Source organism: Osmia lignaria, chromosome 10 (assembly GCF_051020975.1).
Source record: "Osmia lignaria lignaria isolate PbOS001 chromosome 10, iyOsmLign1, whole genome shotgun sequence".
NCBI lineage: Eukaryota > Metazoa > Arthropoda > Insecta > Hymenoptera > Megachilidae > Osmia > Osmia lignaria.
Genome location: NC_135041.1, coordinates 12,128,740 through 12,146,241, shown reverse-complemented (window position 1 = coordinate 12,146,241; position 17,502 = coordinate 12,128,740). Strand labels below are relative to the sequence as shown.

The 17,502-nt window shown below is 38.6% G+C and overlaps 1 protein-coding gene across 2 annotated transcripts; it reads right to left on the bottom strand.

Moving 5' to 3' along the window:
• Window positions 1-579: 579 nt before the first annotated feature.
• Tps1 (Trehalose-6-phosphate synthase 1) lies at window positions 580-17,311 on the bottom strand. 2 transcript variants are annotated; one of them, XM_034340264.2, is made up of 11 exons: window positions 17,169-17,311; window positions 12,490-12,646; window positions 5,538-5,702; window positions 5,168-5,396; window positions 4,763-5,079; window positions 4,285-4,658; window positions 4,000-4,191; window positions 2,944-3,280; window positions 2,568-2,861; window positions 2,246-2,485; window positions 580-2,170 (listed from the first exon to the last, which is right to left on the bottom strand). In XM_034340264.2, the coding sequence occupies exons 1-10, from the start codon at window positions 17,282-17,284 to the stop codon at window positions 2,246-2,248; spliced, it is 2,421 nt and encodes an 806-aa protein (XP_034196155.1). In that variant the 5' UTR covers window positions 17,285-17,311; the 3' UTR covers window positions 580-2,170. The 2 variants fall into 2 exon arrangements, with proteins under 2 accessions (XP_034196155.1, XP_034196156.1); XM_034340265.2 differs by having other exon boundaries at window positions 2,944-3,271.
• Window positions 17,312-17,502: the final 191 nt, after the last annotated feature.

The window sequence follows — 17,502 nt, the reverse complement described above, 5'->3', positions numbered from 1 at the left end:
TCTATAATTGTAAGTACAGTCGTAGAAACAGATGTTCGGGACACAAACAGGTCACTATGTAATTAGAATCATTATAACATCTTCATTATCTGTTTGTCTCTTTCTCTTTATAATTTCATTTTTCCTTTAATAACTTTCTTCAGCAAAATTCATACGTTATCTACATATAAAAATACATGTATATTGGAGCAAACTCTTGTTCCATGTAACTTTTCAAATGAGAATTTTCATATATGTAGGTATACATTTGACGATTCAGTTATGTATAGATGGGATAAAATGGGTATGAACTTGAGGCATCGTTAATGAAATCCGGAAGAAATCTAATGACCAAAATGTACTTCAGTGGTGAATCGACCTCTGTTTTTCTAGTCATAGCGATCATTTGCATTATTGATCGCTATATCTACATGGAGGCACTGTAAAACGCGTAACAAAGTTCTTTTTTTATCCTTTCGTTTTCTTCATTTTACTTATACACAAAAAGACTGTCGTTCATCCATCAATGAAACATAAACTTATCGTTAATTTCTGTAGATAATCCGTAGAAAAATTCATCGCCCGTTCTCCGTGCATATGAAAAAAAAAAAGATTGTTAAAAACAAAATTTTTTCTTAATGACACCATTAACGTAACTAGAACTTTTATCCACCCTTGCTTTTATCTAGTTACGCCAATGAATAGCACTCGTTGTGATCTCCCTTAGAAAAAAAAAAAGATTCCTTTCGAAAATTCTTCAGTGTTTCACGTGAAAGGATACATCAAACTAATTAAATGCTGAAGAGTTTAATCGCCGTTGCAACGTTCGGTGGGCATCAAGAAAAGATCAATCGAGACTCTACTTGAAGGTATTACAACGAGTGAATAACTGTTCCATTATCTTATTCGTGTCTTGTTTACTTCGCACGTAATAAACGTATGGAATAATAAATTCTTAAGTAACTTACTCTATTTAGAAAACGTGTAAAATTTGTCCGTGTTTGTATGAATTCATTCTTCTGTTCGAGATGCGTGTATCGTTTCATTTTAATGCGTATGTGTGTGTGTGTGTGTCCGTTTCTGTGTATATTTCTCAAGTATCTTATCGCTAAATCATCGTCGTTTAGTAATAATTTATTATTGTTACCGAGTACTGAAGATTTCTAATTGGCACTGTTCTTTACACGACAGTTCCATCGGTTAATAATTAAAGACATAAGAAAGAAAAACTCTATTTAAATCCACTCATCGAACTCAAAGTTTCGCTTTAATCGACGCTCGATACGCTTTTGGTATCAGCGCGTTTGTAGCGAAATCAAATAGGATCAGATACAGGATTTTTGTAAACTAAAAATAATAGGATTTTACGGTTCTATTTGAGGAATTGAAAATTTTTAACACCTTCAACGGGCTATCATCGAATACAATCGCTTTCGAAATTCAATACCAAATATGTATTATTTTAATAAATAAAAAAAAAAAAAAAAAAAAACAAAAAACAGTTTGGATAAGTCACTGTAACATGTATACATCGAATAACTGCTGCCGTTTTGAGCCATACGAACCTAAAAACTATACACAGCTAAGTACTTAATACGACTTTCGATAAAACACATCGAAAGCGCATCATTATGTTGTACATGAAATAAAAAAAAAGAAAGAAAAACATGCTTATACACTATATGCTCATAACGGAGATTTAGCGATCACACATGTAATATTCATCTTTTTTATTCTTTTTCTTGGTATTTTTTTTCTTTTTTAAATGTGTTTCTGCGTTGGCTAAAGCCACTGAACTGGTTACCGGAGATTACATCTATTAAACGTTGAACAGCTGATGAAGAATGATTTTAGTTTCACATGAAAAAAGATCAGTTCTTCCGTTTGGCTTATATCTTTCTATCAAAGTCAACTCGAATTAATCCGGTTTATCCTTATTTATACTCGAAGATCGAAGATATATTTTCGAAAGTTAAATGGTGCTTTCGAATACGCATAGTTCATCGAAGAACTATTTTTTTTTTTTTTTTGGTTTTCTTTATCTTTAACTGTTTCCGCCGTATCTGTGTGTGTTGGGTATACAATTTTACACGACGATTTTGTTTACCTATTCACCACGAGATTCCCTTTTGTTTCTTCTTATTCTTCCCTCTCGCTTACATGCTTTTACTCCACGAGTACATCGTTAAGTCTGTGACATATAAATAATATTTCTTATTCGTGAGAGACAGGATCGTTGTAATAACGAAAAATGTCAGGACATTACCTAGGATTCTAGCGTTGCGTTTGATGGCATATACGACATTTCCATGGTTATTCCGGCGCTACCGCGACGGAATCTCGATGGGATGTCGGCGTTGTTACGGGGTTTGCGTTTGCTCAAATGCCTCTCCACCCATTTCAACATCGTCAACACGGAATCGGTGCTTGGCAAACGTCGTTCCGCCGATGTACGGATTATGTGCGATGACGCCACGCGGAAGGTAGCAGCCATACCTTTCAGCGCCTGAAGAGAACACATCATCGAGTACAGAATATGAAATAAAATTAATTAATTTCGTTAAGCTGGTCGACGAAATTATTCGTACCTTCATCGCGTCTTCATCCGTGACATCATCACCAGCATAGATGATCCTGATACGTTCGCTCCAGTCCAAACCGAACGCTGTGCGGAGAATGTAAATGGAAGCACGACCTTTGTTCCACTCAACCGGTGGTTTCGCTTCAATGGCGCAATGTGCTGGACAGGGTTTGAAACCCGCGTTTTCGATGATTTTCTTCGCTTGCTCGATCATCTCGGTACGACCTTCCATTGGTGTTTCACGATAGTGGAACGTCAACAACGCGCCCTTGTTCTCCACCCAGGCGCCATCCCTGCAAAGCTGTATTCGATCAATAAATATAATTGAATTGAAGAATAGCAGACAACAAGGGTATCATCTGTGAAATTTTCAAAACACGCACCTGATCTTGCAGCGCTTGCATCAAATTCGCCACCTTGCCCTCCAGTTCAGCTGGCATCGGATGAACGAATTTGCTACCGTCCGGATGAAGAATTTCCAGTCCATGGTTACCAGCGTACGTGATCCCTTCTATACCAACCATTGACTTAACGTTGTTCACGTTTCTACCAGATATAATTGCTATGTACACGTCCGACATGTTGGACAACCTCTGGAGAACGTTCTTTGTCTCCAGTGGTAAGATAGCAAGGTCCGGATGCGTTGCGATGGGTGCCAGGGTACCATCGTAATCCAGCAGCAGGGCCAGCTTATGGTTATCGCCGATGTACCTAGGGGACATGTGTTATCACTGGAACGTTACCCGGCTTTCATCATGAGTCAGGTCGCATTCGCACGCGCGGGCCCGCCGTCTTCCAAAATGCATTCTTTAGCTGGAGAAAAACTTCTCACAACAGGACACATCGTCAAACTTTCAAGGTCTCGCGTTACGTATTAGATACATATTGGAACTGTTTTCAATACGACAGAGGATGGATCTTCGAGGACAGAAGAAATGTTAATTCGCGCAGTTCTTCAAGCTGTTTGTCCTTTAGAACTGTAACGTGACGTATCTTTCAGAGAAGACCCAGGAAGTAATTGGTATTCCCAACGCTGCGACGTACCCAAACTCATGCTCAGTTTGAAAAAAAAAAAAAAATTGTTCAATCACAGAAAGAAATCTGTCTGTGCAAGGAACATTCCATATCAATTGTTTAATTAGGGTATGAAACTTGTATTCTCAACAAGCATCGTTAGCAATTTGTATTCATATATGCCATAAGCAAACCTGCTGCATCCATGAAACTTTTACATATGGTATAAAATGTTCTTATTCGTAAAATCGTTTGCTCATAACATATACACTGAAAGTGCGATTAATTTGTAAATCAACGATGGAAAATTTTAAGTTTAATGTTAAATCATTAACATACTTTCATCGCACATTGTTTTTCCGTTTGTAAGCACATGCTCTGGTCGGGCCCAGTCATGCACATTCACAAACTTTAGTGATACATACTTGCTCAGGTAATCGTCAAAATCGTCCATGGTAACAGGTTGCATCGTGGTAGCACCCACGGAATCGTGTTCTTCGAGCGATCCCATTACTTGCAGGAAGGATTTCATCCAGTAATTGACATCGTAGAGCCTTTCACGACGTCTCAGATGATTCATTCTCAACGTGCGTTCGTCTTCCGGCATGGTAAGTGCTCTGAAACGGTATAACGTCGAAGTTATAAGCTATGAAATACAGTGAGAAAGGATAAAGCGTAAGAGCTCAGGTTCGAACGGACGAGTGAATCACCTGTGAATGACCTCAGCAGCTTCGTCGATTTCATACGGATTACAGATCAACGCTTCGTGCATCATTTCTCCGGCTCCAGCGAACGGAGAAACTATCAGAACACCTGGGGGCGTGTTAATCTGACATGCGACGAACTCCTTAGCGACTAAGTTCATTCCATCCCTGAGGGGTGTAACGAGAGCAACCGCAGCATCCCTGTAGAACGCTGCCAGCTCGTCTTGGCTCACGCAACCGTAAATGTAACGAATTGGTGACCAATTGGGCGTCGTGAATCGACCGTTTATGCGACCGATCAATTGATCCATTTCAAGCTTCAGATCCTGATACTCGCGCACATCGGTTCGCGACGGTACAGCAATTTGAAGCATGGTGACCTGAGAAGAAATTCGACGCGATTAATCTATGCAAGGTGTCCCCGGCGATGAATCCTTCTGGATTAGAAGATTGGAAAATCTTCTGGATGGAAGATTTTAATTACCTGTTCACGATGCTCTGGGTGTTTCTCCAGCAACATCTCGAAAGCTTTCAATCTGTGAACCAGGCCCTTCGTATAATCGAGACGATCAACGCCCAGTACTATTTTCTGATTAGTCGACATGACCTTGTTGGCAGTCTCGGCCAGCGAGACGAATCTGTCGAACGGAATGCCAATGGGAAGCGGTCTTACGCGTACGGTTCTTCCACCGTGTTCCACTAACAGATTCTTGCGATCCACTCTGCAGCCAAGACTTCTTTGACAACAGTCAACAAAGTTCAGACAATAGTCCTGAATGTGGAAACCGACCATGTCGCAACCTAATCGTATATTTTCGTCAGACAAACTTTGATCCCAATTTGATTTTCAAAATAAAGAAATTTTTTTTTTTTCAAGGAAACTACTTACCGAGCATACCCTGAAGAATCTCATCAGCCCATGGGAAGAGTCTGAATATATCCCATGGTGGGAAGGGGATATGAAGGAAGAAGCCCAATTTTAACTTAAGACGTTTCTCCTCCGCAGCTTGCCGAATCCAGTTCGCGGTTAACATTAAATGATAGTCGTGTACCCAGACCAAAGGTGTGCCGTTCGATTGATTTTCTTGTTCCTTATGAATCTGTTCCAGAGCTCCGACCTAATTAAAAATATACATTCGGAATAACGTTTTCGCTTTTCAGCAGAGAAGGCAATGCTCTGGCTCGTTGGAATTTGGCCATCTTTCATCGAAGTAATAAAGAGAATCATTGAACTGATACCGTCTTCTCATTATGCTCACCGTTTTGGCAGCAAATTCCTCGTTAACAGTGGAATACGCGCGCCAATGATCCGCGATGAAAGTCGCTCGATCGGGCATAGAATGGAACAATGGCCAAAACGTTCCGTTGCAACATCCATTGTAGTACGAATCGAAGATAGTAGGGTCGACGTGCACCGCTACAACCTGAATAACAAACATTGCGATCCCTTTAAAAAATAAACTCTAATGTTTACGAAACATCGACGAGATACGAAAAGTGCAGCAGATTTTTCATTTTCCTCCGACTTCTTAAATCGCGTTACTGTACCCTCGTTTCTCTGTAAAAATCCTCACAATTTTAATGTAATCACGAAACATCACGCTACCTATTTCTCCCTCGAGATGCATTCTTAATTAAGAAACAGCTATCCCCGTTTAATTTTGTTCGGTGTAACATTGAATGCAACCAGATGTATTTATAGTTCCCTTATCATTGCGTTTCACGGCTCAGAGTGCACTTCCTATTTTTATTGCCTCCTCCGCGATATAAAAAGAGATTTAAAATTGCAAGATTACGCGTGGCTGCAATCGAAGTGTTGTCACAGATAGACGTTCAATCGTTATAAATAGCCGTACGTCGAGTGTAACGAATAAATAGTAACAACTTTTATGGCGGCACGAACAAATGTAACCGATTCGTGGATCGATTCCAATAAAAGACCGTGCTCTGCTCCAAATTTAGATCAGAAACGAGCATTCTATATCGATCACGATTAAAAAACTGGGGATAAAAATGATGAATGTTCCTGTTGACGGCAATCGGAAGTGAATAAAAAAAGAAATCCGACCTAGAAGAAGTTGATAAAGTATTGCTGGATGAATACGTGACGCTTCCATCGTCTCTTCTCGTTAACTTTCTCGTTATCCTACGAGTCGTTTTTATTTGCTTCCTTTACACCACCGAACGAGTGAAAACACGTCCTCCCCCCGGGATCGTTGATTGACGCAAGCGGCCAACAATCGCTAATGAGATAATTATTAATGTCTCCTCGGGCAGACACAACCATCAGAGGGAGGATCAGATGTATCTTAATTAAGAGACGCCAATAGAAACAAGCGATTTTGCAATGTTTCTGCAATTACACCGTCTTGCTTTACTTACAATTAGACGTAAGGTCACAATCTTTTTACGAGCATTTGCAAACGCGATTAACGAACCATTTGGAACGTTAATATGTCTGACGATGAATTCCGAGGTATTTCTTAATTATCGAGCTTAATAGGAGAGCGTAGATTCGTTGTACGATTATTCAACGAATAACCACGTTTAAGTACTTTCTTTCGAAATGAACAACGATCGATACGAACTGATTTAAAACGGTTTTGAAGCGTAACAAAAAACAGCGAGGCAAAAGCAACGTATAAGAACAATGCTTTGTCACAAACCAGTTCGTACGTGTAATTATTTTTTTCCCTTTCAAAATGCTAGTCAAACTGTTGACACGAAAGCGTACATCAATGTTTTAGTTAACTGTACGAGTTCTGTATTCGTTACAGCATTGTTACCTCAGCCCTGAGTTTGACCGATCGATCAGACGTATCAAATCTGGGTTGACTGCTGATTCGTTTGCATTTAACGCATCGTGTGCAACCTTACAACGTCGAATACCGTGGAAATCGCACTATACTAATAATATCAATTTGCCAGATAAAAAACATAAAATGTGAAATTTTGAAAATTAACGGCTCCACTTTTTGAAAATTAGAATTTTAATCTCTTTGGCACTTAAGCGTTAGACAAGAAATAGGTTGAACACCTCCATTATATTATTCTATTATATGATAATCTAAATAGATGAAGTATCCTAATAACGGGTTTAACACTACGCAAAGAAGGTCACCTGTGATAATACTATCTTAATTTAGTAAGATAATTTTAAATAGCAGTGAAATTTTATTACGAACTTGAAACGGGAATACCAGATATGGTTGTTTCTACCGTGACGATTACCACGTTCACTGTCGCAGTGGAAATGGACATGGATAGTAAGACATGTCGACTCTGTGTCTTACTAGACAATCATCGCATTAAGTTTCTTCCTCGATGGAGGGTATACCTAATTATAATCGAGTATTAATACTTAACCCATTAACTGCCAAATTTTTTTTTTTTAATTTTTGGCCGGATAAGTTATATATATGCACATTTTTACATATCCCCAAATCCCCAAATGGGGATCGTGGCAGCTAATGGGTTAAGATATCATCGTTTATTAACAAATTTCTTTCATTATAAAGTACTGGTGTTACTCGTAACGACCTGTTCCAATCAAATATTCGCAAAAATGATTTCGTTTCGAGTGATTGAACTGACGTGGTAACGCGACGAAGGAATCTTGTAAATAAGATCATACTGGTCTCTAGATAGAAGCTAGATCACGCGGTAATCATTTCGTTTAATAACATGTTTTGAATAAAAGAAGCGGGGTAAGGGGGTGTACGCATTCGTTGTCTCTTTTCCTTGCCTCTTTCAGTATCTTCCAATTGTAACGAGCGCGGGTGTGTTCACGCTCCTCTCCCCGTCTTGCGGCGTTGATAACGGATAATTAAAATGTTTTCGTACGTTCCGTTCGTTTTTTAACGCCGCATCGTCTCTGAATTGTTTACGATCACCGAGCGTAGGCGAAACGGAATCGTCTCTTTTCAAATCGTCTGACCCCTGTCGCGTTGCGAAATCATCGTTAATGGCAAGCTCGGCTCGCCTTTCAGGGCGTTATTCACGGGAAACGAGAATTACCATTTTCTAGGAGCTTAAACGATGCTAGTATAAGATAATAAATTGGTAAATTATTCATTTTAAGAGCCTTTCTCCTCAGGTATCCCCAGGGGAAATGACAAAGTAAGGAAAAGCCTATGGCCTAAAGAAACACAGGAAAATTTGGAGTGTCCACTTACAAATTATTCCCCAGATTAAACACGAGATATCACGTCAGCTTTGACGTATGTACGATAGTTCTACGTATAATGATAGAGAAAAAAATTTACATAAGTTTACACGATAGGTTCGTCCCTGCTCGATCGAGTTCAAAAGTACCCATGAACGATCAGGAATGGGATTATAACGCCCTCGTATCACGCCACTCCTTTGTTTTTATTTAATGTACATTAATGGTCAACGGAATGTATTAAAGAAAAAACGATCACCGAGATAATGTACACTTACTCGAAGCCTTTCACATTAGCATCTGTAATCGTCGCAAGTATCTATTAAAACGATAGTTGTAATCGGAGTATCTAACTAGGTCATTACTATTTGCCATTTCTACGCCAATTAGACAGTCAATATTTCAATGCAATGAAATTTTAATTGAAAAATTTTTAAGTAATACGAAGACTTTGTATCTGTGGGTGAATCGAGGATCGCAATAGGGTTGAACAGGAAGCATCGGGGTTGTGTCAGGTTGATGATGCTGGCTGATCGTCTACCATCCCGCCAAGCAGACTGACATAGATCGGATCGACAGTATTTATCATCGTTCCATTTCTCGAAATCGTGCACGTGATTGGCATCCGGTGTAACGCGTGGGCGTGCATGCCGCGAAATTCGACGTAAGAACGTATGAATCAAAGGACCATTATCATCGAGTCTAGCCAAGTTCTATGCTCGAATGATAAAGCCGGCGAATCCATCAGCGTCATCACGCCACTGATAACCCACCGTTTCGACCTTTCGACACGATTATCGCGACACCAGAGATCCTTGCCTCAGATCCATTCGTACGAGAGCTGATCGACGCTAAACTAAAGCCATTTAAGGAGCTACCGGACATTTTCCTCCTCGTGATTCCCGAATAAGGTCACACGGATATTCGATTAAACGCGACTCAAGGTCCATTGGTCGAGATTGGAAAACATTTTTTTTCTTTCTTTTCAGCTATCACGAGAAAACATTTCCAATGAAAGCTGATAGGATAAGTGAAAGCTACTTGGATTAGAAAACAATATTTGTCTAAATTATCGAGGGGGATTGACAGTCACTAATGACCAACGCCTAGGATTTTGTATACTCGAGTAATTAGTAAACGAAAAGTGAAGGCAGACTTTGAATAGCATTAGTATTATGCTAATAATGTAAGGTGCCATTTCTCTTGTGACAATAAATGTGTTGGTATGTTCTTTGGGAACTGGAGAACATTATTATTCACCGGAAATTTTCTAATTGATTCGACGATTTATTGTTATATAATAGACAATCACGAAGCTGGATAAAAAACATCATAAATCATTTTTAATGGGAATATAAATACTTATGTAACAAAGATTTTACCTCATTGATAGTGTTTAAATGTTATTATAAATTCCAAGAATCCTTCTCATTTTATCTGAACTCTTCTATTTTGTATTAAGAATTGGGCAAAAAGTATCCTACTTAAAACGAAAAAATTCTTTCTAAACATTATTTGGGACGAAAACAAGATATTCTATCTATGTTTCAGAGAAACCACCACAGCATCGTTATCATCGATACGTAAACACCGCCCCCACTATATGATCTCCTTCTTTATTAGTTCCTTTTTCTTCCAGTATCATTTTCCTAGAACATTTCCAGTAATAATAGCATCTTCGTTCTAAACGCATAATCGAGTGTTTCGTATGGAGAAATAATGAGAAGGTATTTAAAATCAAATTTCAAAATTTCGGTGAATCAATTCTGAACGTCATTAAAATCACAAGAATAATTTATTAAATTTTAAAAAATTCATTTAGGTACGATAAGAGAACCTCTGGCTGATTTAAATCGAGCAATAAGAACAATTGAATCGTTTCATAGATCTAATTCGTTAACTAACGAATTCAAGAGAATCAACTGATTCTCGATTAACTCGTGGTCATCACGTCGATTAGCTCGGTCAAATCAAGACGCGAAAACGATTTGTTCAGGTTGAAGTTCAAAGGTGAATGGCGTAAAGAAATATTGCAGCTGACAACTGCGATCACGGTATCTGATATCTCCTCTTTATTGATACTTCCTCATTTTAAATCGACGCTGATTCTATGCATAACCGTTCAGGGAACAAATTGAAACTTCTCACGTCCGTATATACCAGAGTATATACTTTTAGTATATACGTTGAATTTCAACGAAATTGGCTGATAGTTGCTTCATAACAATTAAACGAACTCGTGGATTATAATAGCCTGATAAACACAGGATGTACTCGTGACGACAATTATGACGGTTAATATAAATAATAAATACAGCTATACACAGGTGTCGGATGTTTCAATGTTTTCATGTCGCGACACTTGCCAATTAAAGACGATAAGCTAAGAAGTTTTAAATATAATATCTTTAGTACGTTGAGTACCGGATCACCAAAGTAGAGACGGATATTTTAATTTTCACAGGAATCCCTCAACCCTTCGTTGGAAAGTTTTTGACTTTTCTAATTAGTAATCTCTTGCAAGGAGATTAAGACAAAAAATTTTAATTACAAAAGCGAAAGAATCCAAAGGGTTAAGAAGAAGTTTCTCGGCTAGATATTAGAATTACTGAACGTTCGATCGATACCGTAAACTCGAGCGAGTCGATGGAATATTTTTCGGTAATTCGAGCTTAATGGAACATTACGAGCCATGAAAGGTGGGAATGAGTGACTCAGAACATGGCAAGAAGTTACGAATAAACTATCAATGCGAAGGTTAACCTGTACCCGCAATATCAGAGTAACATGTTCAACGTATGTATGCACGGCGTGGGTGTTACGCGATTCAGAAACTTGCCCGTTCATGTGACACGACAGTGACAATGATTCACAATTTATTAAGTACACTAATTAGTTGTTTTTCGATGGTAAACGGTGGGTGTAAAACGATTTTCATGAATACGTTTCAACAACGTTTTGCCTTATCGCTTAGACTGCCAAACCACTCATTACACTGCCTTCCAATCGGTAGATGCTAATCAAACATTCATAACAAGGACTTTCAATAAAAGATTCTTTAAAAAATGATTAAAACGCGGATGAGTGACTGCACTTTTTAAATATTTGTCAAAGAAACGACCTTTCGGTGAACGTAGGTCAAACATCATGTAAATTTATACTTTGAAACGTAGATGATACTCTGGAAAATAACAGCTAAATACAAAGTTATCAATTGTACTCTCTATTGACTTAGGATTAACGAAGTTCTAGTCATTCGACAAATTAACTTTGCTCGTTATCTCGTCAAACATCCTTGGAAAAATTGAACTTTCCGGATCAATTAACCATATTTTCGAAGAAAACAATGTTGATCGTTAAAGTCGCAAAGGATATTACGATTTTCCAGGAAAATTCACGAGATCGATCGAGCTTCTGATAAAGTAGGTTATCGGAGGAAGATCGTGGGGAAATAATTTCATGGAAGCTGGAATTTGATATTGGGAACGAGGTAGTTCGGAATTTACCGATAAATAATGTTACGGCCTACTGAACTGGTGTAATTATAAAATACCATCGCAATTGTCAATTGATCACCGGACGAGTGGCTGGCCGGTGGAATTATATTTAGAGGATTTCCTAGGTATTCTAGTAACTGCTACGAAAATAAACCATTCCTCTGGCCAACTAGTAATCCGACACAGAATTTTACCGAATTTCAATGTTCGTAATATATTAAATGGAGCACAATAAAAATTACCAGAGTATCTTATATATTCAAACGTGATATCGATCAAATCAATCGGCTGCTTTGTTCAATAAACTGCTGTCGATATAAAGATGTAAAATAATGTAAAATTAATGATATCGTTAAAACAGATATTCTTTTGTGTACAATAAGTCATGCGATTGGAATAAGACGTATCTTCTGTTTGGTTGAAGATAAAGCAACAGCGAGGGAGAAGGGTTACATGTTTTAACCAAGTTTATCTTTCTGCAATTGCATCTTTTTTTACGACGTAATCGCGCGTTTTGGAATAACTTTCATTAGTTTAAAAGAAACTTACCTTACGAGATAGAAGGCCAGCCGTTGGCGTACGATCGTTAGGATCGGATTCGGGAATCGGTTCGTTTCGATTTTCCATGTGCATTCCCGGCCATCCGACCCACACTCCATTTCCGCTTATAACAACCGGTGCAACCGCGGTTACAAGACCTCCGGCGCTGAAAAAAGGAAATGATAAATGTTATTAAGAGAATGTACGTAGAGAAAATAGCGGAAGCAAATAAAAATTTTCGAAAAGGTATCTTGTAGAGGGATCAGAGCAGCGATCGGTAGAATTGCGAATACGTTGCACGCCAATTATTCCGGAATCAATAATAGAATAAAAGAGTTTTATCGTACAAACGACCGCCTGTCATCTACGCAATAATAATAAAGATACCGAACGCGGCACATGAAAAAAAAAAAAACATCCCCTACGTAAATATAAAAGTTCACCGAGTTCCCGTCATCGACGTATCGAGCGATAAGAAGAGCAGGATAATATTGAAAGACCTCTTCGATCGACTCTATGTAACGATTCGTCAGGGTACCAACGATCATATTTACATAACGACAAATACAAGGATCGATCGTGTCAACCGTAGAAACGTGTGAGATTTTTAACACGTTGAACGCCACTGTGAAATTGGGCATTTTTTTATAGGACGTATTAAAGCTCTAATTACTAAGAATAGTATTAATTAATTTGCAAATTTCAAATTTCAAACTTTCTATTTGCCATTTTACATTGTTTGTACCATAGCAATATTACTTGAAATAATGTTTTTCTATTGTTTTCTTTTAATTATTTAGTAATTTGCGGGGCCTTCCATGGTGTTCAACGTGTTAATCGCAAAATTTTAATTACGAGAACGAGTGCGCCCTCCGACCTTGCTCCATATTCAACTCGATCCAGTAGATGGATCCTCGAACCCATGAATGGGTTTGCGTTCACTTATCGCGAAACTGAAGTGGCATAATTATGAATTTTTAATGAAACTTGGCTACCATTCAGCGCATCCCGACAAAAGGATTCCAATTATTGTACTAGGTCAAACTTGGCAACTTTGTACTCGTCCTTTTCTAGTTATTCCTACATATTCGCGACTATTGACGTAATAACATTGATCAATGAAACTCGCACGTCCTCGTGTACCATTGCCATCGCAATTTCAAAGAATACATCTTAACGTCAAATGGTCCGCTGGTAGCCTTCAATTAAGCAAGAAAAAACATTTTTCAACCTGACATTAAAGCAAAGTTATAATTACAAAAACTTTAGCAGTAAACCTTGAAGTTCATGTTTTAAAGATCGCAATCTTACTGGAGAATACAGTTCCTCTTCCGGCAATGCATTTTTATTTATCTCATCCAAAGATGATCCACGATCGTTAATTTTACGGATTACTGAATCACACGGCAACACGTGCGAATTCCCGGTCGGTGACATTACTATTATTGCAACGACACGGAAGCGATTGATGCACGCTATTATTACCACCGAATACTATTTCGAGAATGCCACGATTTCACTGTGTACGTTACTCGTGGATACGCTTCGATCTTGTATTTGCAATTGTGTCACATCGATTGTGTCCGAAAAATCAAAGAGTTATTGATTTTACAAAATATCAGTGTTAAAGTATCGATTTGAAATTTTAAAAAATCAAGCGCACGACCAACGTACCACTTTTTCAAAAGAATCAATGCCAACGGTGACGAGGTTCGTGTTTTTCCACGGTTCTCATTGTGTCTCGTCTGCGCAAATCGAGGAAGTAACCACTGCGACGATCGCGATAATATATTACTCAGTGCACGTAACGCGAATGCACGCGGGAAGCACGTGTCATCGCGAGACACGCTTTCTGAATGAGATCGCACCGTTTTATCGATGATCCTCCAAGAATCCCTTGATCGTTATCAGGAATTTTCTAGTCATCAAGTGGTCGATTCTCATTAAAGGATAAAGTGAATTAACGCGATCGGAAACGCCGGGATTTTCGAGGATCAAGGGTACTTGAAGTTACTTCGTTATCTCGACGGGAAAAGAAAAATCAACACCTGTAGATAAGAATACTTAACGAAACGCAATGATCTATGTTACTCGAAAATGTTCCATGGAATTTTTGCTTTTAAATCGATTACGATTACGTTATCGTTGCACGCGGCTTGTTTGTTTGCATGTTTCACCGATGCAATTCGAATGCAGTATGTAATCAGCTTAAGCTGCATGTTCGTTCGCTTCGTTTAATCTTTACCGTTTGTTTACAAACCATGGACCTTTAATCTTTAATGTTATATACGCTGAAGGCGAGCAATGACAAAAGAAGAAATCCTCCGCGTTTATCCCTATTTCTGCGACGAAGTTTGCGATTAGATTAAGCCGGTCTAGAATTATTTTCCCTCGAAACAGACAAAGTTGGGTAGTTCTCGGAGTTACTTTATCTCCGGCGGGGTTTGATTAATTATTTCAATTGCTGCTCGCGAACAGACCGTCTAGCCTTTTTTTGCGCTAGCTGACATTATTTATTAATAAGCACGAATCAACGAACGATACGGTGATTCACGCAAATAAACAGATAAAGTTACTACTCGTAATCACCGAACGAGATAAAGGCTGTCTTTACGGATTGACACATGCTTTAGAGTTGGGATAACAAACGATCGATTGTAACAAATTTGTGTAAAAAGTCTGTCGTGTACAACCGCGATCGTGATGTCCCGGATTCTGACACTTTCCCGTAGGAATCTGCGGGAAGAATGACGATGGAACGAAAAGGGCCTCATAGATGCATAGGTCTGTGCATCCCCCTCAACTTTCATACAAATGTATACGCGAGAAAGTTTGAATTGATATTTAATTATAAAAATTATGTTACTTTCTTTTCTAAATTACTTTTAATATTAATAAAAATTAAAATTTTCAGCCTAATTTGATCGCGAGTGTACAAGTCTTGGAAAGAATATTTATTACTTTATCTCATTAAAGACAGAAGAAATTAAAGGCAATTTATCAGGAACAAAATTACTAATTGTAAATGACAAGGCTTAACGTGATAGTCAGAGAATTAATGAGAATGAAGAACAGATAATTTACAATAGCCGAGACAATAAATTAAGAAAGATACTAGTTCGTTGCAAACAATTCTATCCATAAGTAAACACATATGTAACACAATTTTCAATGTTAGAATTTTCTGTATCGAGGATTCTGCTTGTCAACATAGTATACGATTTTCTTATCTTTTTAACCCTGTCACTCGCCTGGTGGCTCGTTTAAAAACTCACAATGAGATACAACTGAAGACAGAAAGGAAAACAGAGAAGAGGAAAAAAACACATGAAAAGGTTCTTGTAACGCAGTAGCGAAATACGGTATTCAATGCAGCTCATTAGGCTTATTATTCGTTTTAACACGTTTCGTGGCATGAGAAATTTCAGACGAATGTTTAAACACACCTCGAACGAACAATTAAATAGCAATGCCTAGTATTCGCTACCATTATTATATTAAAATTATTAATTTTCCATCGTACATTGAAAGGCAACGTCTATTTGGCACGCTTTCATATTTGGTCAACGTGCTCCAAAACATGATTCATAGAAATAAAAACGAATTTATAGATCAACAAAATGAATCGGGGATGACCATCGAGGAACGTGTTCTTACGAAAAATTTCGTCACCCTGGTACCCTATATCGAAGCTTCTCAACGTAGAACACCACGCGGGATGTGTAATCACGTACTATTTTTTCGTGTACCATAAATAAACGTTGCAAGCGCAACGCCTGCAGCGCGCAACGACTAAGTCACAATTAACAATAATCTTAATTACTTGCAACATCGCTTGCAACTGAAGGAAGAAAAAATGTAACACTCGAAAGAAACAAGAAACCCTGGCAATTTTAACGAGGAAAATAAATAACCAGCAGTTTCAATGCGATTTCTATCAACACGCACATTTCTACTCTGACAAATTACTCAGAAAAATAGGAATTATGTAGCATCGACGGTACAAATAAGGAAGTATTAGATAATTTATTACACTGTTGACGAGGAATTAAGAAAGTGCTGTTTGGTGTGAGAATCGTTAAAAGAAAATCGATACCGGTTAATCGAACCATATTTCCGGATGATTCTTGCGCAAACACGGAATGCGAAATTCGAATTTAATCAGAGAGAGAAGTCGGTATTTAACGAATGTATCCGCATGACCCCGCGCACATTTCCCTCCTAGCCTTACGTCAATACGTCCTCCGTCGATATTTCTATCGACTTGTTTACGCAACGGAATAAATTACCGTTCGATCAAATATTCATTCGGAGGAGTACCGTCAACCTCGTTGATCCTGCAAATCTCTTGTTAACGCGTGATCCGAGTTCAATCGCTGCAAAACGTGCAGCGAAAAATTCAATGCCAATTCGCGAACATCGCGCGCCCACGTGCGTATAACCGACAATTTTTGCATCGAACCCAAGTACAATATTTATTTGAATTGTAAACGTATTTGAAAATGAAAATTATTATGACCCATAACAATGTTTGCCTAAGCAATAAGGAATAACTTAAATCTACCTTAGTCATGGAACGCGGTTCGTTTGTAAACAAAGGCAAACATGAGGATCGGTATAAACAAAGAAATAAGAGGTAAAGATGGTGAGAAAATGGAAAATAGAACTGTCTGCTTTAATACACTAACCTGGCCTTGCGTTCCAATTTTCCGGTCACCTCGTTCCTCTTCAAGACGAACGGCAACCTGTTGCTGACGACGATCATGCTCCCGTTGGAGGTGAAGCTACCCGGTTCTGTAGACATTTTGACGTTTTCAGATCAGCTGTTCGGTGCAGAAAAAAGAGACACACCGCGAACGTTAACGTCGCGCGACTCTACACGAGTGTGTCTCCTCTCCTTCTCTTTTCCTTCGGGCTCGCGCGTCTACGTCGAAACACGGCTACCACCGGCTCGGCAGCGCCTTTCCGATCAACTGCTCGGGTACGTAACCACACGTGCGATCACGTGTACGCGAAACCGAA